Source organism: Molothrus aeneus, chromosome 5 (assembly GCF_037042795.1).
Source record: "Molothrus aeneus isolate 106 chromosome 5, BPBGC_Maene_1.0, whole genome shotgun sequence".
NCBI classification, from domain to species: domain Eukaryota; kingdom Metazoa; phylum Chordata; class Aves; order Passeriformes; family Icteridae; genus Molothrus; species Molothrus aeneus.
In genome coordinates this window covers 35,315,041-35,342,887 of record NC_089650.1, presented here as the reverse complement: position 1 = coordinate 35,342,887, position 27,847 = coordinate 35,315,041, and the positions used below count along the sequence as shown (strand labels likewise).

The window sequence follows — 27,847 nt, the reverse complement described above, 5'->3', positions numbered from 1 at the left end:
TTCTTCAGAGTAAAATATTTACATAGAAAAATATGATAGTCTGTTACAATTAAAAATATGTCTACTATAAGTAAAGTAAAACATTCAATTGTCAAACCAGCATTTTACAAAATACAGTAAACTTGATTGTGAATCTAAGAATCTGGTTTATAAAAACATACTTTTGTTTGCATATACAATTCCTTCTCTGAAAAGCCACATTTGTGCAGGAAGATTTTGCCTTTCCCTTTGTCATTCCTGACTTTATTTGAAAATTGCAAGCACAACAGTCATTAAAACCAAGAGATGTACGGTTGGTTTTACTGCGGCTGAAGCCCGTGTGAGCTCTTGGTAGAGGGGAGTTTTGGGACATGAAGCAACTTTTGAGCTGATCTTTTCTGAGACCTCTGGGAAAGAGAAATCCTGTTTCACAGCACTGAAGTTTCCAGTGTTGTCAGGTATTTCCACTGTCTTCAGCATGGATTTAAATCCTGGTACAGTAGCCTAGGAGCAAACACAAGAATTCTTCCTTGGTTTGAAACAATGAGTTCCAAGTGTGAAACAATATTTACACTTTAAATGTACAGGGCAAAATGTTCTAAAGATACATTTGAGAATGTGGACTGGGAAAAGAATGAAGTTTCCATGTTATAGCAATAAGACTTGCTGTACAAGAGTCAGAATCCTGCAGTGATGCTCAAGCATAAGCCTTTGGCAACAGGCAGAACCTATAGGGCACGGATGTTTGGACTTCCACAGAGAAAGCATTTTCACCCAAGGAAATGACAGTCACCCATGGTGGTGTCAGCCCCTGCTGCAGATCCCAGGCTCCACCCTCTCACCCTGCAAGAGCTCCGTGGTTTGTTTCAAACACCTCAAGCTCCTGTTGCCGTGCTCCAGACTCATCCCAGCTGGCTCCACCACCAAGGTCCAAGGAGTGCTTATCTCTGGACACTGAGGACTGCATCAAAAAATTTCCTTTCTGCTGACTAATATTTAAATACATAGTCTTTTTAAAGTCTGCTAAAGAGTCTTTACAGCTTCTATCTATGACTTGAGCTGCTCAGCTCACAGCTGAGCTGCAGTCTCACTGTGCTCAGGACCTCAATGCAATTGGAACCAATATTTCAGTAAGGCTGCATACTCACATTGATCACATATGTCCCAGGCAAAAGGAGAAGGAAGTACTCCCCTTGTTGATTTGTTCTGTAGGGGCAGACATGTGGCCTTCCTTTGGCTTCCACGATGGCGTTGGGAATAGGATTCCCATTCTTATCAGTAACTTGGCCTTTGACACCTATGAAAAAGGGAGAGGAGGGAAAGATCATGAAGTGTAACTGGCGAACCTCCTTCTCTGAGAAAGGCAGACTGTTCTGTTGCTGCGTGCCCTCAAAGGCTATTTTGCCACTTTTCAGCACATCTAGTACTAGCACTAGTCACTTTGGCCTTGCTCAAGGGAATTAAACCAGAAAATCCTTGGCTGTTGTTGTTAATCGTTTACCCTCATGTTAAATTAGAAAGCAGCATTGTAATCTCCTAATATTCCAAATCTCATTTGCTGAAGGTATCATACACACTTACTGTATGTCCTTTACTGAAGGGCTTCAATCTTCCCTACAGGTTTGGCAATTTTTGCACACAAACACACACACACATCCCCCCCTTCTTTTTTGTGGTTTAAAATAAGTCAGCCTCTTGTCTAGTATTTCCCAAAGGCAGAATACCAACAATGTCTGCTTATGAAGTAGTTTCCCTTAATTCCCACACACCTTCTTCAAGGCAACACAGGCAGAGATAAAACAGCAGTCAGATATTTAGGGCAACAAAATGCAAGATAAGCAACGGTTTTGTGCAAACTCTCCAACTCATTGTAAAGCACCACAGCTTCACTAAGCAGTAGTTCTCTTCCAAATGTGAAGTTGGATCACACCTAGAGAAGCCTTTCAAGTTTACAAAATCCAAGCAGCAAAGACCATGACACGAATGCTGAGGCACACATACACTTAGAGACCTTTGAAATTATTATTATCCCAAGGCTGCTCAGGAATAGAGGGGAGGGGGGGAGTGCATGGTCAGACAGCCCCCAGGGCCAGCCCCTTGCTCCTGCCCCAGCACATTTTAACCCCTTGCACACCTGTAGTAGCCCCTCGCCTGACACACTTGTAAGTTCTCCTGCCTTACCCACCCCTGGCTTTGTAGCACTTCCTGTTCAGAAGCTTCCAATTTACCACCAGATCTGTCCCCTGTGAGCTGTGACACTGACCCAGCTGCTGAGGAGTTCCCTCTAAGCTGGCCCCAGTTTTCTCTCTGCCCCCACTCCCATACCCACCTAGGTGTACTTGTTTGATATATTCGATCAGGGCAACTTTGTTGTCTCTCCAGAACTTTCCCAGCTGCTCTTCTGGAGGATATTTACAGCATGACAGCTCCAGTGTAATTTCAAAACACTGTCCCCAGACATAGTTGTAATCTTGCATTCCACCTTAAAAGTGAAATAAAAGTGTTTTCAGCTGCAAAGAAACACTAAGGTCAAATTAAAAGACAAATAGGAGAGTTAAAATGTTGGTACTTGCATCATACCTGTAAGAGAAGTAATTCAGATAAATTATGCCTCAATGCCACACTTGTATTTACTGCCTCCTGTGAAAAACCAACTTAATAATTAACTCTAGTTACTCATAGAGTGTTGTTTTCTAAAACATACTTCATTTTGGAAATTATGATGATTGTGGCTGAGAAAGGATGGGTCTTTGACTTCATTCAAGCTTTTCCATCTAAAAAGGGACAGTTAGGCTGGCATAGGATTTGCCACTGCCAAAGCCATTCCAAGACCCTTTTAAGTCTTTTAATACAATGAAAACAACATACACAGTGCACAAGCCCCATATTCTATTTGGCTACACATAAACAATAAAGAAAACTTTTATTTCCCTAATTAAACATTAAAAAATGGACGACATATGAATAGAAGATTGGTTTTCTTTCTGAAAGAAGATCTTGATGCCAAGCAGTGTGTGCACATATGTAACGTATACAGCTACTGCAGGCCTTAAGCAAGGGCACAGAAGCAGGCAAACAGCAGTGCCTGCCTCATTCACTTGTGGAATTGCTGGCTGGAAGAGTCTGAAAACATCCAGGTCCTGCTCACAGAATCTGCATGAATGAGTTGACTTGCTTCCCTCATCAGCCCTCTACTCTGACTAAAATCACTGCCTTTTCATCATCAGAGACAGCGGGAGAAAGTGAGAAAACATCTTACCAGGAGCAGCTGCATGAAATATCAATGACATTCTTACCTTCCAGCTGGTACCAAGAGAACCCGTTGGTAATGCCTTCTGGGAAGGTTTGCCTGTTGTCACAGCCCGTCCCTTTGTACATGCTGGCATGGTTGGAAGAATAGGTTTTTGCCAGGTGAATAAAGACATCATCATCTGGAGATCTGCTATAGCCTTTCAAAGAGCCAGTAACTGCAGAGTGAAGACAGCCATTGTGCAACTCTTATTACTGGTAAAACACACAGTGTTGGCTTACATGCAGGATAAACATCTCCCAAAAGGCCATATCAGGCAATGAATTTTGATGGGGTTTATAAAATTCTGCCCATCCCAGCTCAAAAGCTTGAGGAACTTTGCAGGAACCCTTATAAATTTTGCTTTGGTACAGCCAATGTTCCTAAACCCAGTAAGTTGTGGGAGAACAGAGTTTGCCAGCAGCTTACCTGGGTTACCATTATCAAAGGTGTAACTGGCAACCAGGGCACCCCCATGCAGGTTTGCTGAGAGAACAAACGTTTCATTTTTGATCCAGTCCATTACTGCTTGAGTCTCTGGCTGAATGATGGCCCTGTTGTCTTCAAAGGCATCAGGAAAATTTCTGTTCAGATCTTCTCCGTTCCTGTTGTACCTTAGAAAGAGAGAAGAAAGTCCCATTACTGTTTGCCTTCTGGCAGCACTGGCATTTTCATAGGCCACAATAAAACATTTCTAAATGGAAATAGAGAATATTTAACTTGCACACAGAATGTACACCTACTGATAACTGAATTAGAAAAACCAGAGCCAGATCAGAAGGACTTTGTCCTCTTCCTGTATGTGTTTTTCCTGCTTGTATGGAAGACCAAGGCAACTATTGAGTGGCTGTATCCCTTGGGCTGTTCTCACTCTCAACAGACAGAAAAAAACTGAGTCGAACACAGGATGCATTTATTCTCCCTGAACCTTAACGCCCAGCCTGTTCAAACACTCTCTTGCTTTTTCTCTCAGTTAGGTCAGCACAGGAATGAAGAGGGTATTCACTGTTGACTGTGATAATTTTTGAGCTCAGTCTGTAAACTCTGTCTATTTGACAGTGAGGGGATAAAAAATACCCGGTCCATACAAGTCCCATCTATTTGCCAAGGAATACATTTTTTCTTAATAAAAAGGAGGGACTACACTGGTCACCTAAAGAAGAACTAAACTGCCTAAACTTTCTTTTCACTTGTTTCTGATGTTGCCAAGGCCAGTGATCCAAGAGAACCTCCAGCTCATGGGTTTGCTTCTTCTGCACATTCCAAATCTGTCCTTTGGGCATTTATTCCCATTTTCTCACTGTCTCTTTCCCTCTTCTAGCTTGTTAAGCTTTTCATCCCCTTTTTGGTCTCTGCAATAGTCACAATAAATAATGTAAAAGCAGCACAGGATGCAATGCCAAGTTATATTTTCTTCTGTGTAGGTTTTCCCTACCATCACTATTAGCAAAGAACCTATTATAGGCAGCTCTGCTTGTGAAACTCCTCCTTACTAAATCCACATTCAACATGATTTTTAAACACATGGCTAAAGTCCATTCAACAAGCTTAGACACACCTTTTCTCATTAAGAAGGGTTACAGAACTCTCCAATTGAAATATATCCCTGTGGGTGGAATTTTCCTTCTTTTCTTGTAGCACTCTAAAGGTACTAGAGAAGAGGGAATTGTGCTTGTATTCACAGCCTGGGTCTCCTGCCTAAAAGGTGAGGTCATTACACCAATTCTGACCAATTTTTTTCTGGCTCCACCACATATAAACACCAGTCTGACTCAATCTTCCAGAAACTCTATGCCATAACAATGTGTCTTCAGAAGGGCACAGGCAAAAATTAGCCCTAGCACATCCTGTAGACTCTGCTCTCCACCAAGTGTGATTCAGTCCTCTGGCTAGCAGCAATTATTATTCCCCACCCATTTATTTTACCTCTCCCACCCTCCTAAGCCACCCTTACCTTCCTGGTGTGTAATAACAATCAGGCACTTTTGTATTTTCAAATCCATCAGGATTCATGGTTGGCATGATATGAATCCGGGTATTATTGAGCAACCGGGTAATAACTGGGTCACGTCCATAGCTGGTCACCAGGAAATCTATCAAATGGAGCAGGATTTCTCTCCCAACAGTCTGTGTAAAGAAGCACAAAATTTACTTTAAGTCTGATATGGAAGAAGAAAATAAATAAATAAATATCCACTGCCTTGAACTTCCAGGTTTTTCTTATGGACTACACAGACATACAAGGCATATGAGAGCACACTGATCCACATTACTTTGTTTTATGCTCTCCCCTAAATATATTTAAAGCAACTGAATAGATTAAAGGAATCACTGGAGGGTTTTCACAAGGGTTTTAAACCCAGATCAACCAGACCTTTTTGTATAATAGGAAGCTGACTGTGTCAGATGCACAGCTTAAATCTTGCATGGATAAGGAACAGCTATAACAAAAACTAAAGCTGCCTGATAAACATCATGTGGGCTTGGGAACACTCCTCTGCATTTTCTCAGTCCCACTGCAGGGTTCCAGCTCTGTGCTGTGACCCCACACACGAGTGCCAGCACTGTGTGGCACCACTTGGCAGTGGAGCTTCAGAAGGAAGGGAGGACAAGTCTGCCACGTTTTCCAGGATGCCACAGAGCAGGATTTTGTCTTGTTGATCCTCATTTATGGGAAGTCAATATTAATACAAGATCAAAGAGGCCACATAGATACTTCTGTTACATTGCTTTATTTTAATGTCATGAGCATGTGCATTGGGGAAATCAAAAAAATCCTTAGAAAAGGACGTGGAAAGATATTTGGATACGGACTTTAGATCAAGGAGAGGTAGTTGCAGAGAAAAAGCTAAACATTTTTGTTCATATAAGTTTGTGGAAGTCATGAAAGCTGACATCTCCCTGTAGTCTATCAGATTTTAGGCAAAATAGTGTCAAGAGTTAAGGACAATTCTATTCTACCCCAGAATCCACTGCTAGTGTTCATTGAGCCTGGCTTTCCAGGGGCACTTTCCACACCACTGTGACCCATGCCTCAAGGGTGCTTTAGGGATCCTAAACCCTGTCTGGAAAGGGAATAAACCAAGACTTGCAAGTAGATGAGTTCTAGAGATAACTTATCTCTGCTTTATCTCCAAGAACAAAGCCTCGTATATCACAACAGGATCTAAACCAGCACCTGAGTATGTGAAAACAGACTGCTCTGCAGGTTTGATAAACACACTCTGTGAAATCCAAGACAGGATGCAACAGAACCTGTCTTGTACAGGCAGCTCTTGAAAAGGGTGATAGACATCTTGGGAACATTATAAGGGTGGGGGAAGAAAGGAGAGGAGAGGACAGGAGAGGAGAGAAATCAGCCAACTCATGGCCCTGGGCATGAGAGAGGAAGTTACCAGACTCAGAATCAGCAAGAATAGCTCTACCACAGAGACAAGACTGGACTGCTGCCTGGAGAACATGGGAGAGTGCTCTTCTCCTACTGTACTGCTCTCCAGTGCCTGACCAAAATAAGTCCCAAAAAGAAAGGGTAGAGAAGCAGGAGCAGAAAGGGGAAAAAAAGAAAAGGGACAAAAGAATGTGGTGGAAAAGAACAATGTTTACAAAGAATGAAAGATGACCAGATTTTCACAGATTATATTGTTTGAAGTTAAAAGTTAATCCCTGATTTACTTACACGTACAGTGTTTTACCAACTATTTTATAGGATTCCTGGTATAGCTGTTGTTGTACTCAGGACATTAGGCAGTTCAGATTATCATAAAAGTGCTGGCACTGGGGTGATTACACTGTCAGAGAAGAATATACTTGTTACCACTGTTTTGGAGTGGTAACAGAGGGCTGGTTTTGTTTTGGTCCAGAGCACCCTGCATTGCTTGGGAAAGCACATCTGGAAGTATCTGAGGGAAAATTTTTGTTTCTGGGAAAGTTCAAGGTCAAGTTTGGATCAAGCCCTGGAAAGCATCTCCTGCTCAGTCCAGCTTTACCCTGTTACTACAGAGGTCAGGAGTGGCTCTGGATAAGAGTTGTGAGTCACTTAGTTTTATTTTAGAGCTTCAAATAAAGGATCTAGACACACTGAAGGTAGGCTGCTGACAGTAACCTTACTGGACAGACACCTTTACCAGCCTCAGGTTTAAGATGAAGATAGAGAGAAGAGCAGGAGACAGCATGTATGTGTTCTGGGCTTTGAGAGGACATGAACATTTAGCTTTGATTGCAGTATCTCAGGGGAGATGAGATGCCAAAGAAGATTGTGCTACTGTATTTCACAGGATGGGTGACAGAAAAGCAAAGGAAATCCCTTTCTCCCACCTGAGGGATACAATTAGACATTAAGTTTCTCTGTGCACTTTCAGATGTCAGCTTCCTCCTGTGCCCCAAAGGGAGAAAGTCAGCAGGAAAGGCTTCCAGTGATCCTCAGGAGAAGCCTTGAATGAAGAAGCATGCATGTGTCAGGACATGGATCAACGCTGTAGAAAAGGGTGCAACTGCTGCTTCTGTACACAAATCCTTTAAACTTCTGACTCTGCCTGCTGGCAGGGCTGTGTCAGCACCCTGCTCAGTGCCACAGGGATTACTCAAGAAGCCTGAGCAGCAGCCAGTCAGGAGATTAAGGTTGGGTGCAATTGCACCTGTGCTGTAACACTTTACTGCAGCAGCCCTGGGTTTAGAGCAGTGCTGTTACCACATGATAGAGACCTAATACCAGGGGACTATGGGTGGATGGACTCTGCCCATTTTTATTATTAAAATTCTCTCCTTAAACATGGCCTGGTTTTTAAGCTGAACGATGTTGAAAGAAAGATCCAAACAGTCAGGAAGGACCTGTTCCAGGGCAGCACAGCCTTGCCTGGCTCCCTGCTCCAGCCCTGGCTGCCCCACAGGCCAGGCTCAGCATACCAGGCACAACCCCACCTAAGGAAGCTCAGTGTGAGCAGCAGGCCAGCCTGGTTTCCCACTGAAATGCTACACTTGCAGGATGTTATTTTTAACACTTGTACTGCTCTAATTATCATGCACTGCTGGGACACACCCCACTGGGGCTGCCCTTCTTGGCTAAAACACACCACTGGCTTGTGCCAGGTTTGGCACACATCCCTTCATTTCTGCAGCAGCAATCTCTATGGCCATCTGAGAAATACCACATGTATGACAGGCAAGTGCAGCTCTCTGGTCTATCACTGAAGGAAATGCTTTTGAACCAGTAACTGGCACAAGTTCTTACCACCTGGACAAACTCCACCAGCTTCAGGATTTACCTGGCTGAGACATGGGCAGCTTTTTCTTTACCCACTCAGAAGAGTGTGAAGAAAGATAAGGAAAAAAGTAACTGCAGCAAGGCAGTGTTAAAATGTGCTGAAATAGACCTCAGCAACATCCAGCTTTTTTCAAAGTCTGTAGTTAGCATTGAGATTTGATTGTTTTGAGTTTTTAAATTTCTGATGCTTGTGACCTTTTTTCACATCACATCAGCTAATACTGAAGCTAGGTGGAAAATAGTTTACTATACAATAAATGTTTTTATAAATAGTGGGGTTTTTCCTAGAGCAAATGCTGTTTCCTTCATATCACTTCAGTAACATATCACACAGGGCTGGGACACAGGAATATGGATTTAGGGTTCCTCATAGCAGTATATGCAAGTATTCTAGAAGTTGTGCAGTACATGCAGTATTTTTTTTGTGCAATCAGATGATAAAAAAACAGCCTTTTTTTCAACAGTGGTATTTTGATAGTGTAAATGCAGCTTCCATTAATTTTTTAGAAATAAGTGTAAGAAATTCTGCACAAGCCTCATTAGCTTATTTTTTGGTGATTCTTAAAGACTCCATTATATTGATCACAAATAAATCTACTCCAGCCCTTAATCACTTAAGCCCTAATATTTCAGGAAACCCTACTGAGGATATGACTGTGTCTATGATGACATGGAAAATAGGGTATTAACTTATTTCACAAGATAAGACAGCAGATAAACATATCCTTTCACATAGGCTAGTCCAGACCTATCAGTATAGGCTCAGTTTCACACAGTGAAACAGGAAAAATACTACTATTTTAATAATATTTTATACTACTACATTATTATATTATTTATATTAGTGTTTTATTTATATTATTATAAATAAACTAATGTTTATTATAAATAAGTGATCACATTATTTAATATTATTTGCATCGTTGCTATTTTATATGCTGAGAAAATAAAGTGATGAGAAGTGGACACTCTAAAAGAAAAGGACTGATATCAGCACTGCCATCCTGAGAAAGAGTTATCTTGTGATGGCCCCGTTACACTGCAGCTGCAGAAAGCTAAAGCCCTATACTCAGCACAGGAAAGGGGGAGAGCAGAAGCACCCAGGAAGTTCACAGCTTGTTCACACGTGCTTTTCCATAAGGGGTTTCCCTGCAGTGATATCCATGGCTCAGGAAGAGCCTTCCAATTAGATCCTGTTTGTACAGAATGCACTCCAGTCACTGGCACAGAGGGTCCAAATGGTTTTGCTCCATTTGTGACTTAGGAGTATCTGGGGGTTTGGTTGTGGTTGATGTTAAGCAGGAGTTCTTCCTCAGGGAGGGGCGTGTGACTTGGAAAGAGAAGGTCTTTCAAGTAAGAGCAAAAGACTGGGACAAGAGGGGCTGCTGTCTAATTCAGAATGGGAGTTGCCCCAGAAGATCAGGCAACCTCTCCCTCACCTTCCCCCTGCAGAATTTAACAATATTTCACAGGCTTATGCATTTTATGCAGTCAGTTACCATCATCTTGATTAAAGTTAGCTTAAATCAGTTTTCATTTGGCTCAGGTTAAACAAAAAGTACTGCTAAAAATGGTGTCCAGCTTCATGCAGGCAACATAAAGAATGGGAGAAGTTTTTTGTTGCCTCTCAGTGGATCTGGGGCAAAAGTTCACTCTATCTGGCAACAGTGAACACAAAATTACAATCTTTTAAATCTTGGCTGGTTATGTCTTAGAGTATCAAGAAAAATAAACTTACTTAAAAAAATAAATCCTTTCAGTTCTGAAAAAAATACTCCTCTCACAGTATTGCATACTCAGATTACTTTATTAGAACTTCCCTATTGGGCAGCTTTCCAAATAACCTAGATTTTCTTCCAGCAGCACGTGTGAACAGCCCACACATGTAATGGTTCCACCCCAACTTTTATGTTTTTGGAGCAGTGGGCCAGCTGAGTCAAAGTTAAGTTTCATATGCGTGATCATAACAGGCTGGAAGGGTGGCTTCACCAAACAACACTTGAGAACAGAACTTCTCATTTTTTATCTTTTGTGGAAAATGTCACTGAAGCACAAAAGGCCTGACTGGATCAATGAAGCCATAATCCCATCATTTCAATTTATGAAAGACTCTGGCATACAAGTTGAAGCTTGTTGTATAATTAGTGCAAAGCTTATCTGCCTAATATATTATAGGGGTAGTTGACTCTGTCCCCAGAGACCAGTCCAGCAGAATCTTAGATTATGGGGAAAAAATATTCAAGTTCTCCAATACTTCTCTATATGAGAAATTAATTTCCTGCCATCTGAAATGCATTATGATCAGATTTAAAAAAGTTCCAAACACCAACTGTGTTTGTATGTTTATTTGTTTCACCTGTATGTACCCAAAAACCACATATAGCAAAAATCATCATGAGGGTCTGAAAAGGAGGAATAGCTCTATTTCTGGAACGTTCCCTAGGTGTGAGCTTGGTCTGACAAATAACTGGAATGTTGGACGCCTTAGCCAGGCAGCTCAAGGATCAACCCTCCTCACACCATCTGGCACTGTGTCTGACTTTAAAAGAAAACCTAGCCTAATTTCCTCATGAAGTCAATAAAAAACTCAGATCCTAGGCAGTGATCTGAGTTGTCAATCCCCAGGAATTCCCAGCCCTGTGGATGTGCAAACAATGTGTGTTTCTATGGTCAAAGCTCCTTATGCATATCCAGCTGGGCAGTGATAATGACAGGGGTGCTTCCTTGTGGAGACTTCAGTATGTGTGGCCTTTTGCAGTCCAGCAATATTGGATTTACAAGCCAGCCCATCCTGGATGAGATCATATCCTGTCCTCCACCTCCTCCCCACCAAAGCTGGCTGATTTACAGTCAGAGGTTTGCCATCCCCTTCAGCAGCCTGCAGGGACTGTGGGATGGAGCCTCAGTTCCTGGACACCTTGGTGACACACACCAGGTGTGCTCCAGGAGCTGCAAACCCTAGCTTGGGCACCCAGTAACAAATGTACCCACCTGACACCATGAACCAGCTTCCTCCCACACAGAGTTAAACTCCCAAGCAGTCAAACTCCCAGCAGCACTTTGAGCAAGGCCAGTGTTGAACAAGGTGAAACTAGTCTAACTTGGGGAAAATTCTTGGCACATAGTGTCACAAAGTGCCTGTAGGCGTGCAAGTGCTCACACACAGCAGTAACTCCTGACATGTTACCCTTTGCACAGGATACACTTGCTACTACATCCATCTTTCTTAGTTTTGGGAATTCACAGTCTAGAACATATATATACGTATATACCTTGCTACTCCTGTTAAATTATTTAACCTTCACATGAAAGACTGCATAAAAACATATTGTGCAGTTTAAATTCATCCTGCAGATGACTAATATAATCAGGTAAAGGCAAAGAATAAAACAAATATAAAGCAAAAAAGTACTATAGAGAACAGTAAAGCTTTGATTCTTTCTGATTCAGATTCAAGTAGTGCACCAGGTAGTCTCATAATCATAATTTCTCCTTGATCATTAATAAGTGGGCATTCTTCCCAGAGCAAGTCTATTGTTCTGGCATTGCTTTTTCTTTTCTTGTACTCTGTGTTTCTTGTACTCTGTATTATCTCAGGTGAATCTAGCTGTTCCTAGCTTAAGGTTCCCAAGATAAATTTTCTTCCTACAATAAATAATTTGATGCTTCACAGCAATTATTGTTTAATCTTAGGAAGTATTTGAAGATTTCTATCAGTCATATTTCATGCCTAGGCAATAACAATGTACAAGTAAACTATTGCATCTGACTCATTGCTGGGAAACTTAAAGCCTCTGGGTTTACTCACGTGGAGAAGACAAAGCTCTCTACTTAAGAGAGGTCTTGAGTGTAGGATTGCTGGACTCTGCACCATGATGTAAGGTCTCCTAAGGCCCTTCCACCAGAACAAGGGAACTTTATTCTGAAAATTCCTCAATAAATACACACATATTTTGTCTTCCTTGAGTTACGAAATATGTCAATAATAAAAAGAACATGCCTGAGAGAAGCTCGCTCTAAACCTCTGGTACAGTGTATTTGGTATAAATGACATTGCAAAAATTGAAACGTACCTCATCCCCATGCATATTAGCAACATACTTGAACTCTGGAATGCCAATCTTATGATGGGTTGGAAACCTTCCCAGAACAAGAACCCACAGGTCTCTACCTTTAAGAGGGGAAGGGGAAAAGACATTTTTTAAAACAAGTGTAAAATTATACAAGCCTTAGAAGAATAAAAAGAGTTGGTCATTAAGACCATTGTACAAATCCTCGTATTTCATTGGTGCCCACTCAGTCCTATATACAACATATCAAAGTAGACTGTGGGGTTCTTTTATTCTATGAATATTTGCAATATTAGTTATAGGAATAAATATGTTTTGCCTTCTGCCCAAGTACATAATAAACCCTGCAATTTCTAAAGCATTTAACTAGGACTAGAAAAGAAGGCTCTTCTTTTTTTTGTAATAAACACTTTTCAAATTAAATTTAGCAAATAACACCACTCTTCCCCCCCCAAAATTTTAAATCATAAAGCTTTTCTGAAATATATACAGAAATTTTCATTATCACAAAGAAAGAACATCTGGTTTTGTACTAAAGACAACACAAAAAAGCTAAACATATTCATGCATTACTACTCAGAAAACAGGAGGTGCCAGAAAGAGCCATATCAGAGACATATTTCAAATATATCAGCAGGGAAAGAATTAATAGCTACAGAAAGAGTATTAGTTAGGACCACTAAAGCTGCACAAGAAGCTGAACTTTAAGTACCAAAATAAAAATACATACATTTTGCAAGTCCACATTTAAGCAGGGGGGAGAGGAGAGGAGATTTTTTTGTTATTATTTTTAGTGATATTGTGGCATTTCAGACCTCATCTGCAAATCTGTGCTTCCCACTAGTCTGCTCAGTGAGGTGGAAAACTCAAGTTTCAGTAGATGGCAGCAATGATACTGGACCAGTTACTCGATAACAGCAGTGACAGGCTAAAGACTGCCAATGCCCAGACCCTGCAGTGTGGTAGCTGTCCCCAGCTCCACACAGGGCTTGTGGGGACCCACAACCTGTCTGAGAGGAGCCCAGCCACCACTGCTGCTTGCAGGACAGACAGAACATAGGAACTGCCACATGCAGTGCTATAAAAAGCCCTATTTCCTAAAGCTTTGTGGGTCATCAAATCTGCACTAAACAAACTCTGGAACGTATCAGCTTCCCATTCCTGAAGGCATGGCCACTGTAGTCATGCACATGCCACAGCATTTTTGTTTTCTATTCCAGCTGTGCAACTGGCTCACAGCAGCTCTACCACAAGGGTCATGGCTTCAGGAATGGGAGAAAAACTTGAAGTGGACGAAGCAACACTGGATGATGCACTGAAACAGTTGTAAGAGAGGCAAAACTGAAGACAGTGATTGCCAAACTATATCCTCAGTTAACAGAATCAGAGTCTTAGGACCAAGAAGAGCAAGACAGTGTTGAGAGCTGAGAGATTCAACCAAGAGTGATCTCAGTATCCCCTGGTTCCACATTGGTGAAGACGTTGGTGTTCAACCCCTGTAGCCACGCCATGCACAAAGCTGTGAGATGATGCTACTGACTCTTTCATTAAAGGACAATGTGAGCAAGCAATCCATAGTTTTAAAAATAATTTTGTGGCAACTGATTTGGTAAGGAAGAAAGCTAGTTATTTGGCCTTGTTGTATGTAGAGCCACTGTTCATAAAAAAATAAAAAGTTTGATTTCTGTAGGCCTAGACAAGTTGCAGAGTGGAGAACCCAAAGACACTACCTTTTAATCACTTTATTCTTCAAAAAGGAAAGAAAGAGAACACACAAATCATCTCACCCCAGCCCTTCTCCCTTTCAAAACCTCCAGAGCCCCTCTAATCTCAACCATCCTGCAGCTCTGTGAAAATAGATGACAAATCTTGCTGCAGTAGCATATATTTGGAACTGAAAACAATCCTGGTAGTGAAAAAACTGTTATTCATAATCAAGCATGGACAACAACCTCAATTTTCCAACTCTGCAATGTGTCATTTTCTCTATAGCTGTATCCTGGGGCAACTTGCAATGAATTACCAAGGAGTCCTTCCAGAATGCTCCTATGATTCTTTGTCCTTATGCCCTCTAAGGCCTGCTTCCCAGCTCTCATTCCCTCTTTTGGAAGGCAAGTTCAGACATCCCTCCTTGGTGCCAGCTGCCACGTGGGCTTCTGCACCAGGAGGAACACACCTGCTTACAGCAGTGACTGCAGCCTTTCTGCCACAGCCCAAGCCCAAAGGTGGCTACTGCATGCAGATCATCAAACACACTCAAGCAAAGAGTCCACGCAGAGATAAAGTGCTCTAGATGTTTCCATCATTTAAGATTTTCTACAAATAATAGCGTATCCTGGTATCAAACTAAAAAATAATACTTTCAGTGTCTTGCCATCAGCAGTACTTGTTCCTGCTGCTCTCACTGTGGATTTCACTCATGGGAAACACAACGAAGAGCTAACTATGGACTAACATTAAGTACTGATGTAAATTGGTTGTTCCTGCATTAGTATTCCGACTGTTTAGAGTTTGTGTGAGGGCCATCTACACGATAAACACTTCCATGAACTGAGATACCAATTATTTCCTGGCATTTCCAGCTTGTAAGAAGTACTAAACCTTCCATTAACAATTAAAATACATTCCTGGGTCTGCTCAGCCTGCAGTACTGGATAGTGTATCTGGGAGGGATGATGTAAGATTTCTTTCCATACGGCTGTAATTAACTGCATGTAAAAAGATTCAGCATATGGATGGTTTCCTTTAATCAGCAAAGCCTAGATAACTCTGGTTTGGTACCTGAAGGGAACAGCTAAGCTTCCTCTCATGCTTGAAAAGCCATTTCTCACTGCCAAATTGCCAAACCAAAACTGACGTCAACTAATTAGTGAACTATATTTCAAGTGATAAAGACAAACGTGTGTTTCTAACTCTGTGTCTCAGGACAAGAAACAAGACTTGTATTGGAGCAGAGCCAGACCACACAGCTTCTAGTAGAATGAGAAGCCTTTTTAATTTTTTAAAAAGTTTTCTAGCATTGCCACTAGTTCACAACGTAGTGTCATATTCTAAACAGATGTACAAAACCCGGTAATTAAAATGAAGAATTGAAACTGATCTCCAGATCTACTGGGAAAGAAATCAAATCAATTTGTAGATGTTAGAATCTGGATTGTGCTTCCTGTTTTTGTTCTGAATTTTATTTCTGCTTTTCTTCACTTTGTTCTTTACAGCTTCATTTATGAAAAACTCATAATTTCAAAGAAAGTTATGGCTAGGAAATGAAGTGAAATGACTGGGGAATGGCTCAGACCCGCTGTCAGTAGCAGTCAGGCTAGAGTACTGATTCAAGAGTTTGCAGGGAGGACCACTTTGACCAAGAAAAAGCAATAGACTGACTACAGTCCTCCTGGGTTGGCCTTGAGTTGCACACTGGCTTCACGGGCAGGAATTGCTGTAATGCTGATCTGTGTTGAAGCAGCCCCCACCTAGAAAGGTGCAGTTCAGAGAGGAGGGGAAGAGAGATTAACTCTCATTAGAATGCAAGGTCCCAGAGCAATTAAATCATAGAACCAGTCTCAGAACCATTTAACAGCCCAGGTTAGAAGGAAGAGATCATCTGGGCCAACCCTACATGGGAAAGGAAACGTAGATAAGACTTTGTTCAATTGCATCTTTAAAACCTCCAGTGGGGAGGACTCTACCTCGTTTCTGGGGAAGTCATTCCAGTGAATGATTCTCACTGTATAAAATTTTCTTCTATTGAGATGAAAGCTCTCATAGTGCAACTTGTACCCATTGCCCCCTGCTTCTTTCCACATGGCTTCTTGAGAAAAGAGAGGATCCATCCTCTTTGTAGCCACTCTTCAAGTGCTAGAATTCTGTGACAAGATTCCACCCTAAGCATTCTCTTCTCCAGGCAGATGAGCCTCCTCAGGGCAAAACACTACCACAGCTAATGAAGGACTTCAGGAGTAATTCCTTTTGCTAAACTATCATCAGCAGCACCCTTGCCCTGAGGTACTCTGATTTGTCATTGCCAATTCAAGCTGGAAAATCTAATGCCATTTGGGAACTTTTCTTCTGCAAGGGGACTGCCCAAAACCACACACAGCTTGATTCAGATTCTAAGAGAATTTGAAGTACCAGTACATTATTTGTATAACCAGAAATGGTTAATCAGAATGACTGATGTAGCAGTACTGCCTTACAAATATGAACAAATATGTGATTTTAATCTAGCCAGACTGAATAAAACACTGCCAAAATAAGCTACATACCTGAAGCTGAAATCAGACAAACATCTGTAAGAACAACTGAACATCAAATTCTTTTGTGAGCATTTTTCTTTACTTTCAGGTATACTGAGGCAGAATGGATTAGCTAAAGACTTGGCCTGTAGTAACACTGGCATTAGTAATGAACAAAGTTGATATGCCAAGAAGAGCTAGAACACTTTAAATATAAGAAAGTTATAAGTCTTCAAGTTATTTTAAAGAATAAAGAGATACAGATCAATCCCATACATCAACCAGGTATGTTTGGCAGTATTCAGCATGGTGCTTAGTAAGCAGAAAAAAGCCAATAGCACCCAAGGTAACATTTGGCTACAGGTTTATTATTTGTCACTGGCTACAGCCACTGACAGCCATTCAGTCACTATGTGGGGCCCACTGCTAAATTTAATACTTCTGGCCTCTTCCCACAGACCCCTCATTACAGACTCAAGGCACTCTCTCTCAGCAAAAAGTAAATAGAAATATCAATTTCCCACTATTTAATCAGCTCCTATCTACTCCAAGAGATTACACCAGTCACTCTAAATTAGAATCAGCACCATATAAACAGAACTGAAGGAATAAACAATGACTCTAAAAAAACACTAGATACTGTTTATTTGTATCCAAAGCACTTGAGAAGGAAAGGGAGTCAAAACAATTCATTGTTCACATGCTTGCTTATCTTCCTAAACGTTTAACTAAATCTTTCGTTGATTGGGATCCATAGCTGCTTTGGACACTTTCACAAGACTTGGATCTTATGAGAACAGCAACCTTTTCTTTCCTATGTACATTTGAGTCATCACTGTACCATTTCCAGTTCTCATAATCAAGTTGAACACACTCTTTATACAAAAATGAAAAATTGCCAATGCAGAACATAGTCTCTACAATAGTAGCTTACAGGTTATTTGAACAAAAATCAAGAAATAAAAATAAATTTGTAAAAGCCAAAGAAAAACAACACAGAGGGAATACTGGTTTTAAATTAAGATATACTAACCTTATTCTGTATTGCTCACTAAGAAGATGAGAAGTCTGAGCAGGCTTTTTCTACTATTTACACTAACTGGTTTCGTATTTACACCCAGAAACCAAATAGATTATTTTTCCCTTTTCACAAACTCTTGTTTCTATCACCCTAAGTTTTTAAACGTAGTTCTAAAAAGGTATATGTTATATTCTGAGAAAGCTATGAAACTGGTATGCATCTAGTAATTTTCAGAAAAGCTATTGTATATTTGAAAGCAATAAATATTACCAATAGTACCATTGGATCATCATGAATAAAGTGATTGCTTGTAACACAAGCTGGTCATAAGGGACAGGGGGTTGTTTGTTTTAAAGTGCTATTTATCCAGATTCAATAGTTTTGTTTAGCCTACACTTTGAGCACCAGAGACAGAGGATGTAGAACTATTTCTGCCACTTGAAGGTAACAGAAGGAGCATTCTACAGGTTGTGGCTTATATGTGGCCGAGAAGTTACTGGTGCACTTTGAGGATTTGAGTTCACTGAAGTACCTCACCAAGAGACTTGCTACACCTATCCCATATAAATCCTTGTCAGATCTCAGACATTATGTTTGCCTCAAGAATAGGAAGCTCACAACCATACACATCTCAACACTGACAAGCAGACTCCTACAAATCCAGACACTGAGTAGCTCCCCCCACTTAATTCAATGAAGGGGGAAAAATGGAGACTAGATAAATTTTTAAAAACTAATCCAGTCTCTGCCATGATCACCTTTTTCTGGTTTAGTTAACAAGCTACATTAGTCCGACCAGCATTTCCAGATTCTCTCCTAAACCAGGTAACAAATGTCTCTAGAAACACTAGCAAGCGGCTTTCAGGAAAGGTAACAAAGACACAAGGCAGCAACTAAGGATCAGGCTGTGTCACCATCTACTAGTAGAGTAATTTGGTCCTTAGTCTCTTGAACAAACACCTTATGATGGTCTTTGTTTATTCTTGGGATTTTGAGATCAGCCTAATGCAATTGTGTATCAAAGCAAGCTTTGTACTCTAGGCACACCACGATCAGGGAAAATGCTTCATCAGAACCATGCTGGCTGCACACTGCTTGAAGTGCATAGCAGGGGAGGCATCTGTGCCTACCTTATTCCCCTAATTTTCTCTAGCTGCTCTTTGGAAAATGGAATAATGGACACAGTAGGAGTACATTTCTTATTAAGAACAGAATTTGCTTTTATTTTAGATTTAGGATAAATGTTACTTTTTCAGATGTGTTCAAGCTCTGTTTAAATGCCCCAGGTAACTGCAAGACCATGGATGCAGAACACACTGGCTAGGGACAAACAGGAAATGTAACTCAACTGTCCTAAATCCACTGTGAGCTCAGCATGTTACATAGCAGCTACAGTAATTTAATTAAGTGCCTCTGACTGCCATGGTCTGACCTTTCCCAAAACAACAAGTAAGTCTTAGATATCAAACTGCAGAATCATCTGCTTAGAAACATCCTCTACCCTCTTTCTCACATTTGAGCCACTGCACAGCTTATAAGAGTGAACAGTTTTACAAGGAGAGTGTTCTCTCACGTGTGAGGGGAAGAGATCTACAGCCAGTCCAAGGCATTATCTTTTTCCATGTCCACTTCTTAAAATTAATCTTCTAATTAATAAAAAAAGTTCCAAAAGCAGAACTTCCAGAAAGTTTAGAAATCACATGCACATTCAGATTTCATTAAAAAAAAAATCCCAGCCCTAAAAATTATCTAGATCTCTCTTCTACACAAAAACATGTGCAGAATGACTGTCTAATGAACTAAATGCTTCACTGTAAGAAGTCTTGCAAACAATTAATTAATGTATCATAAGTAGGTCTCCATGTACTTATGTGAACACAATATGCCATAGCTACACACAGCAAACCTTTAATTAGGTAGCCCTGAAAATAAGCAAGACTGGTTCCTTCAAGGATCTACAGCCAGAGGTCCTAGGCAGAAAGGCTGGGCAGAAGGGATGCAGGGCACACTGCTCTTCTTCTTTTGTGGGAAGTGAATGGAAAGCCACCAGAAACACTTTTCTACTAAAAAAGAAGTGGGGTAGGAGGGGTGTGTTACTAAGTTCTTCTCAAGCTAAAAGGAGAATGCAGACAAATTGACCATCTGGGTAAAACCCAGACACAAGATGAGAGTTTTATTTCTTTAAGTAAGCTTGTGATTAGGATCACATTTCATTTACAGGGCTAAAAATGTATGCACAATGCTCCAGAATGCAGAATCCTACAACAAGTGAGGGGGAAAAAACATTCATTTATGCCCATTGTGCACCATTGTTAGTACCCTGAGTTCTATATTTCACTTAGTTTTAAAACAAACAAAACCCCCAAACACAAAATATCTTACATAATTACTTCCTCAACACCAGAAAGGGATATGGATACTGCATCCACCAGCTGCAATTCCTGATTCTGTGTTACACAAGCTCCAGAGCATTGCTAACTTCACTGATGTGAGTTACAATATCCAGTAGTCAATTCTGCCTGTTTCTAAACAAACACAGAAAGCTGCAAAGTCTTGCTGATGGGAAACAGGATGGCTGCAGCCCTAAGACTTTTATTGCTCTGAAAAACAGATTGACACATATATGCTGCAACCAGACAACTGCAAAGCAAAAGGTAGAGAGGAAGCAGGAGAACAGAGATTTTTCTCAAAAGGCAGATTCTAAATAAATGCTACTCATGTGAACAGTGTACTATTTCTAAACAGATCAGATCTTTCCATTTTGAAGTTACAACATTAAAACTTCAGTACTAGATAACAGTTTATATAGGAGAAATGTTTGATCTATGTTGCTAGGATAGGTTCCCCTCACACTTTGTTTATTTATTTAAGCTGGGACAGAAATCTCTGATGCAGCATGTTCCACAGGAAAAAAACAAATGAACAAACTTTCCTCCAAAATTTTCTGAAAGTGTATTTAAGTAGGAGAGATCATAGAAGGCAGGACAAAAATGATTGACCAATTCACAGCAAGTGTAAAGAAGAGAAAACTTAAGCAAATAATTTTGCTTTCACTGCAAGAGAATAGGAATGCAGTCAGTGACTGCATCTCCAAGAGTAATGTCTAAGCTTATCGATCTTTTAAACATCTGATGCTCACCAAACAATATGCTTTTTATAAATGACCCATGTGAAAAGCATAGTTGTACTGACAGGAAAGAAAAGTTAAGTCTTGTTATCATCAGATAAAATCTTAGTACTTGGCTATTGGAGGACTGATTGCACACAAACTACTTGTGTCTCATCACGGGAGTCAAACTGCCAGAGGATGCAGTCAGATAATATATACGAATCTATATTTCAGCATTTATAGAATTTTTAGCTTCAGTTAGGACAAATAAAATCTAAAGCTAATATAGTAATGGTGACTTCTAGTTAAACACATGATTTAGAGCAAAGCTCAGTTGGGAGCTGAAGACTTAAGAATTCAAGTTAATACTTCTTGTTTTTAAAGTCATTATTTAGTTTTCACTAGATAAACCATGAAGGAGCCAGTACTCCTTCCCTGTTTTATTTCCCCTTCCCATCACAGTGAGGGACATTATGTGCTGCAAATAAAAATTACAAGGCTATTAATATCAAGCCCCTCTGTGAACCCAAACACCTTCTCAATACCAAAATGAACATGTAAACCTACTTAAAATCTTATTAACATACATTTATATGTCACACATACTGTCAAAGACAAGAACAAAGATGGTTATAAGGAGAGACAGGAAAGAACAAGTGACCCATAACAGGCAAAAAAATTCACAAGTGAGCGAGCATGGATAAGAATTTAACTATCACAATAAGTTTTAGAATGCCCATTTTTACAAGGAATTCTGGACTGGAGCTAAGCAACTTTAGTATTATTTGCATCATGGGGCCCCCAGAGTAGAAAATGTCTCATTCATTCTTGTTTCTAAAAACAAACTTTGAAAAGCCTCAATGTTTATATCATCTATGCTTTATGCTTGCATGACAAGCCTGCAAGGAAATTTGTGGGGAGATAAGGAGGAGGGAAGGGAAGAAGAGACATTATCAAGGACTGGAGACAGGAGGAAAGTCATCTGCAGCAGTCAAATGGAACAAACCTAATGTAACAATCCTCTACACAAATATACCTCGCATAATGTAACCACAGAAAAAATAACTGCAATGTAGTCTTTAAAGACAACACACTTGCTATGGATTTTTCATCTAGGCAATTTGTTTATTTTTAAGACAAAAAGAATTCTCTCTGTTACCTTTCATTTTTCTTCCTACTTTTAAAAACACTGGCACTAGCATTTAATAATGGGTAACACCAAGAAATTCACCTCGAAGTACAGTGGGCTGTATAAAACCTTCTCATTCTATTTTTATGCACTGCCAGAACCCTTGATAATAATAATTCCCAATGAAACAATAAAACAAACATTTTATGGGTAACGTATTTCAGCTTTGTTTTCCCCAGCAGTAAAACTTCTTTTCTAGTACTTTAAAAAAAGTAAAAACATCCAGAACATAAAAGTCTGTAATGTAAATTCAATAGAATTTACAATGCACTTTACTATTGATGGCAGTAACTCAGGCTTCCTCCATACTGTGTCAAAATAAATAACTTAAAATGAGTTCCCAGCTACATACACACACTATTTATGTGTAGATGAGACAAATACAATACCTGGCCTTTTATTATTAAATATTTTCACTGAAGTGCAGTGAACCTTAAATCAGCACTCTCCTGTTCACCATAAATGCCTAAAGGTCTCAGCCACCCATAAATGCCTGCTGTTGATACCTGGTATTAACAGCACAGTGTCAGAAGGGTCAGGAGGTCTAAGCTGACCTCTGGCACACCTTGGGCACACATTCCACTGATGCTGGTGAGCAGTGATGGACAGGTTAATTGCCCAGGTTTTCTATTGACTCTATTATCAGGCACACGTTGCATACAGCACTACCTGAGTCCCAATCCCTAGCACGCCCTACTGCCAAAGTCACAGCTGCTTATCAGATGGAAACCTGGGCATGTTCATTCCCTCCTGTTTTCCAAGGAGAAAAACACATGAATGCAGGCAGGAAGGGGACAAAGTGCCCCAACAGGCCCCTTATCACTGAGAAACCTGGCCTGCTGGGAGCCCTGCTGAGCACACAGCACAACCCATGCATGCAGCCACGGGCGAGTCCTGCACTCCTGAGCTACAAAACCCACAGCAACCATACACACACCCCCTGCACACTTCGGCGTCTCCTGTTCACAGAGCAGGGACTGCAAAATGCTAATAAGCAAGACTCACTACTTAAAAACAAAACCAAAAACTTCCCCCAAAGTTAGCAAAGTGTTTAAGATTAATGAATAGAATGTGTCTGTCCAAGGGCAACAGAGAGAGCGACTGAGTATTGGTGTTCACTAAGCATCAGATGACTTGGATGACTAAGCCACATAGCTCTCAACCAAAGAAGCTTTCAGGACAGCTCTTTTGCAAGGTATTTCTGAGAATTTCTAGTGGAACCAGAACAAAATCTGGTCAGTTTCTTTTAGTTTTTGTCTCTCCAGTGATGAAATCTGCCAAAGGGATACTAATATATAAAGTCAACTTTGAAATTTCATTAAGTAAAGACAGGGGTACTTTAACCATACACAACCCTTCCCTCAGTGAGCAGAGTCTGGCCTGAAGATGTTTACAACTGTCCCAAAGTTGACTGGAATTCTAAAAATGCAGACTGGCCTCCAGAAAACCTAGATCTAAACCAAGCTGTAATTAGCATGCTATCACTTTATCTCAATCCAGAGTGTATCTGAAAAGGCTTTTTAGAGTGTGGATCTACTACAGAAGTTACTCCATTCTTGCAATACCTGGCTGGTTTTGTCCTCCTAAGGAGGTCATCAGTTCAGTTAGAATCCTTAAGTCAGCTTCCCACCATCCTCATTTTCTTTTCAAAGAATAACAACAGCACTGTATCTTGAACAATGAAAAGCCACAGATCATACATGTACATTGACTGTTTTCCTTGTGGTAATGCACTCTAAGATTTGCTTGCTAAGAGTCAGTCAGTTTCTCACTGGGGTGGCATTAGGCAGGATGGGTTAATATGATTATACCAGGTCCCATTCTCCCATCCCAGAGTGATGCAGCCCTGCAGGTTCCTCTATTATTATAGAGTGCACACTCTGTTCTGAGGTTGGATATTGATGTATCAGAAAACTGAACTCCTGACAAAAAGCTTTTATAACTTTATTCAACAACACACCCGAAACAATGTAAAAGAATTAGGGTGTTTTCTGAGCCATCACGCATCTCTGCCTACCTGCTGCTAAGACTCTATCAGTTTCTCACAGACCAAATTACCTACAGATCTTGAGGGATGTGATGATACCTACTAAATTAGACCAAAAGGTAACACTCAGTTTTGTCAGCCAATGAGCTACATCTTTTAAGCTCCTTTCTCCCCTCATTTAAGGATAACAGCTTAGCAGATGAGATACATAACTAAATATCATAGCTTCCAAATCAGATCTGGAGACTGAACAGGCCTTTGCCAGTCTAGAACACATTGTTTTCAGTAATTTGGCAGAGGTGCTCCTAGTAATCTGGCAGGGGGGAATTTCTATATGGTGATGTAAACCGCCACAAAACAAATTTGGCATCATTCCATTTGTTTTCCATTGAGGATCTTGGTACAGATTCTGCTGTGCACACTGCAATTACAGTCTACATGCATCAAATAAACACACTATGTAAATCTCACCTCAGATTTATCCCTAACAAATCACACTTGACTGTTTTGGGTTTTATGCAGAAATGACTGAATTAGTGAGAGGGAGCAAAGCACCCTATTTCTTTAGTCTTGACCTTAGCAAAGCTTTCAACAGAATCACAGATTCGGGAATTGCATGGGACCTCTGGAGGTCACCTGGTCCCACTCCTCTCCTTAAGCAGGGCCACCTACAGCCAGCTGCCCAGGACTGAGTTCAGACAGATGTTGAATGTCTCTAAGGATTCTCCCTGAGCAGCCTGTTCCAGTGTCCAAAGACACCCTCATGGTGTCTTTGTAAACAAGATGGGATTATGGATTTGGGATTATGGATTAGACTACAGTAAAGTAGTCTAGAAGCTGACTGGACTGAACAACTGGTGGTTCAAGAGGCAGCAAATTATTAGCAGCATTCCTCAAGGGTCAGTACTGGGGCTGATGCTGTTTAATATCTTCATCAGGGCAAGGGCTGCCATTCAGAGAGCCCCTGGTAAACTGAAGGAATTTCTTGACAGCAAACTTAGGGAATTTGACCAAGATAAATGCAAAATCCTGCACCTGGAACAAAAGAACCCCATGTATGGATAATCAACTCAAGAAAATAATCCCATGCAGGTACAGACTGCAGACTGGCTGGGTTGCAGCTGTGCAGCTGAAGGGCTGCAAGGTGGCTCAGGTACCTAGAGACTCTGTGGAACCTCCACCCTTGCAGATATTTGGAAGTAGAGTGGAGAGGGCCCTGAGCATCATAATTAACTCTCAAGTGAGCCTGGCTTTGAACAGGAGCTCAGACTAGATAGCCTCCAGACCTAAATTACTTTATGATCTGCCTGAAGCAGCTGAGGCTTCTGACATGAAGAGTGTTTAAATAGTTCTCTTAAAGAACTACACACGATCACTTTCTGAAGTGCTAATACACAGGTCCCTATCACCCTCCACAACTTCTAAGAGCTGGATTTTTACATCCTTGCAGAGCTCTGAATCTACACACACCAACCAAAAGTCAAGCCTTTACTTCACATTCTTCATAATCCAAGTCTAGATGGCAGTATAAAATACTAGATTACTAGATAAAATTTGGCATAGATTAACAAATAATGTGGGAACAATAGCCATTCATGATAACAGTAAAATAATGTCTGTTGACTTTATAGGTGTTGCTTGGATCCATGGGATATTGTATTCATCATCAAGAATTTTCATATCAGGAGTATCAACTTACTGCATCACACTGATCTCAGTTTTATAGTACTTAAATAAATTTTTGTTTCTTGTCATCAAGAAGTACATTTTGCTACCATGGTTTAGCAAACTGGCAGGAGGACAACACTAGTAAACCCACACAGGTGTGTGCACACACAGACAGCCTTGTTTGCAGCAGCTTTACTGAGAATAGAGGAACAGAATTTCAACCCATGGACCAAAATTGAAACTTTATTTTCACCAGAATTCTATAACCACTGTTATCATAAAACTTTCCTTTAGCATGAGCAAAAACACCCCCCAAATTAGACCCTAATTCAGTACTGTCCCCTGCCATGTTCCAGGTGACTCTGAAGGCTCATTTCTCAACAAAGGTAGAAATCTCTTAACTTTTAAAAAAACTTTTAGAATAGAGGAGCACTACACATTTTTCACCTCCATTCTGCTTTACGTGGCACTGAGAATAATAACAAGGAGAGCCCACACAATTCTCTTCTCAGAGTCTGGCAAAGCAGAAGGCAATATATCAAAATCTGAATGATGTTTCAGTGCATTGCTCCATCACAACCAAGAGAGGATGATTTTCCAGTTTTCATGCTGATGGAACTCAGACAAGTTGAACACCTTATGTTATCAGCTTTCAGGTATCTAGATATGTAAAAGCCAGAGTTCCAATCTCTCAGGTTGGATGAAAGGCTTTTGCCTACCCGCACAAAGATAAGCCAGCTGAGTTTCTGGCAGAAAAGTCATAATCTATTCCTATCATCACAATGTTAGCTAAGTTCTCTAAAGGTATGAAAATGAGGATGTGGATAATTGCTAGTTTGCACTGGAGAGAACTGTACTTACAGGAACTAACCTCTTGCATGGATGAATAACATAATCCAATCTAATTCTGCCTTTGATGAAACCAAAACCAACACAGCCGAAATAACTTTAAGATTCCTTTTCTACTTTGAGATACATGGTAAAACAAGTGAGAAGCCATGAAAATGTCTCCATGATCATCTATCAAGAAGAACACAGATTTTTATTTTTTTAATCACAAGTGTGGATTTGATAACAGATGCTACAAATGTCTCCTTCCAGTGGTACAAAATGGGATTAGAGGAACAGATGATGTCTCTAAAGAATGGATTTTCTATCTAGTTTTATAGCTCTTATCAGAGTGATTTAGTTTCTTGAACTGAAATCTAGTAAAGCAGTTTGGGGTTTTTTTTGTTTGTTTGTTTTCTTAGAATTAAACAGATGTACATTAGTGTTTATTAGCATGTGGACTTTAATCTTTTAAATCTCTTTTGAAAAATTAGCCACTTCTCCCCAAATTTATGGTAAGAAAGTACCAATCACAGGGAGATAAATTAAAATATCAATATAAGGTCAGAAAGGTGATTACTGACTTCAGTACATTTTCCTACAACATTTGAGACTGAAATCCTATTCTTCATCTACAGCACAGGACCTTGTATCAGGAGGTATTTTTAACACAACCACAAGTTAGGAAACACACTTCTTTAATTATAGCCCTTCCCAGAACGGGCACTTGGCAAAGGGGTCCCACACATTCTACGCTCCATAAAGACGGCCCTCTTTCTGAAATTGCCACTTAGGACGTTTCCAATTCTCAGAAACATAAATGTTGGGAGAACTTTTACCCTGATGACACATACGATGCTTCAGCCAGAGTGTGTTATTCACGCTTAAGCAAGAGGAACACGAAATTTCACAGAGATTGGTTAGAGCAGCCCCGCTGCCAGCAAGCAGCCACGACACGCCACCTTTACCCACACCTGCCCTGTGAATTAGTTAGAACAAAAAGTGTCTCTCCTCTCGGCTTACCTTCCACCGACCGGCCGATGCTGTGCAGGTGGGTGAGGGAGGGGTACGCGGCGTGCACCCCCCTCAGGAACTCCTCCAGCTCCTCCGTGTGGTGGTACTTGAAGTCCAGCGCGGCCGCCGCAGAAGCCAGGCAGAGGATGAGGATGCCCACCGCGTCCTAGGAACAGACAGATGAAGCTCTCTCCGCGGGCT

The 27,847-nt window shown here is 40.7% G+C and overlaps 1 protein-coding gene across 2 annotated transcripts; it reads right to left on the bottom strand.

Annotated features, from left to right (window-relative positions):
- Positions 1-126: 126 nt before the first annotated feature.
- CPM (carboxypeptidase M) lies at positions 127-27,847 on the bottom strand. Of its 2 annotated transcripts, XM_066550033.1 has the most exons (8): positions 27,656-27,807; positions 12,602-12,699; positions 5,223-5,395; positions 3,698-3,882; positions 3,276-3,446; positions 2,309-2,461; positions 1,128-1,276; positions 127-483 (listed from the first exon to the last, which is right to left on the bottom strand). In XM_066550033.1, exons 2-8 carry the CDS (start codon positions 12,614-12,616, stop codon positions 244-246), a joined length of 1,086 nt encoding a protein of 361 aa, XP_066406130.1. In that variant the 5' UTR covers positions 12,617-12,699; positions 27,656-27,807; the 3' UTR covers positions 127-243. The 2 variants fall into 2 exon arrangements, with proteins under 2 accessions (XP_066406130.1, XP_066406129.1); XM_066550032.1 differs by lacking the exon at positions 12,602-12,699 and having other exon boundaries at positions 27,656-27,847.

Excerpts from the sequence above, each read along its gene's own strand:
- CPM (XM_066550033.1), bottom strand. Across the intron at positions 2,462-3,275 it reads CTCTTGGTACCAGCTGGAAG|GTGGAATGCAAGATTACAAC; the intron begins GTAAGAATGTCA and ends TTCACTTTTAAG. Across the intron at positions 1,277-2,308 it reads TATCAAACAAGTACACCTAG|GTGTCAAAGGCCAAGTTACT; the intron begins GTGGGTATGGGA and ends CCTTTTTCATAG.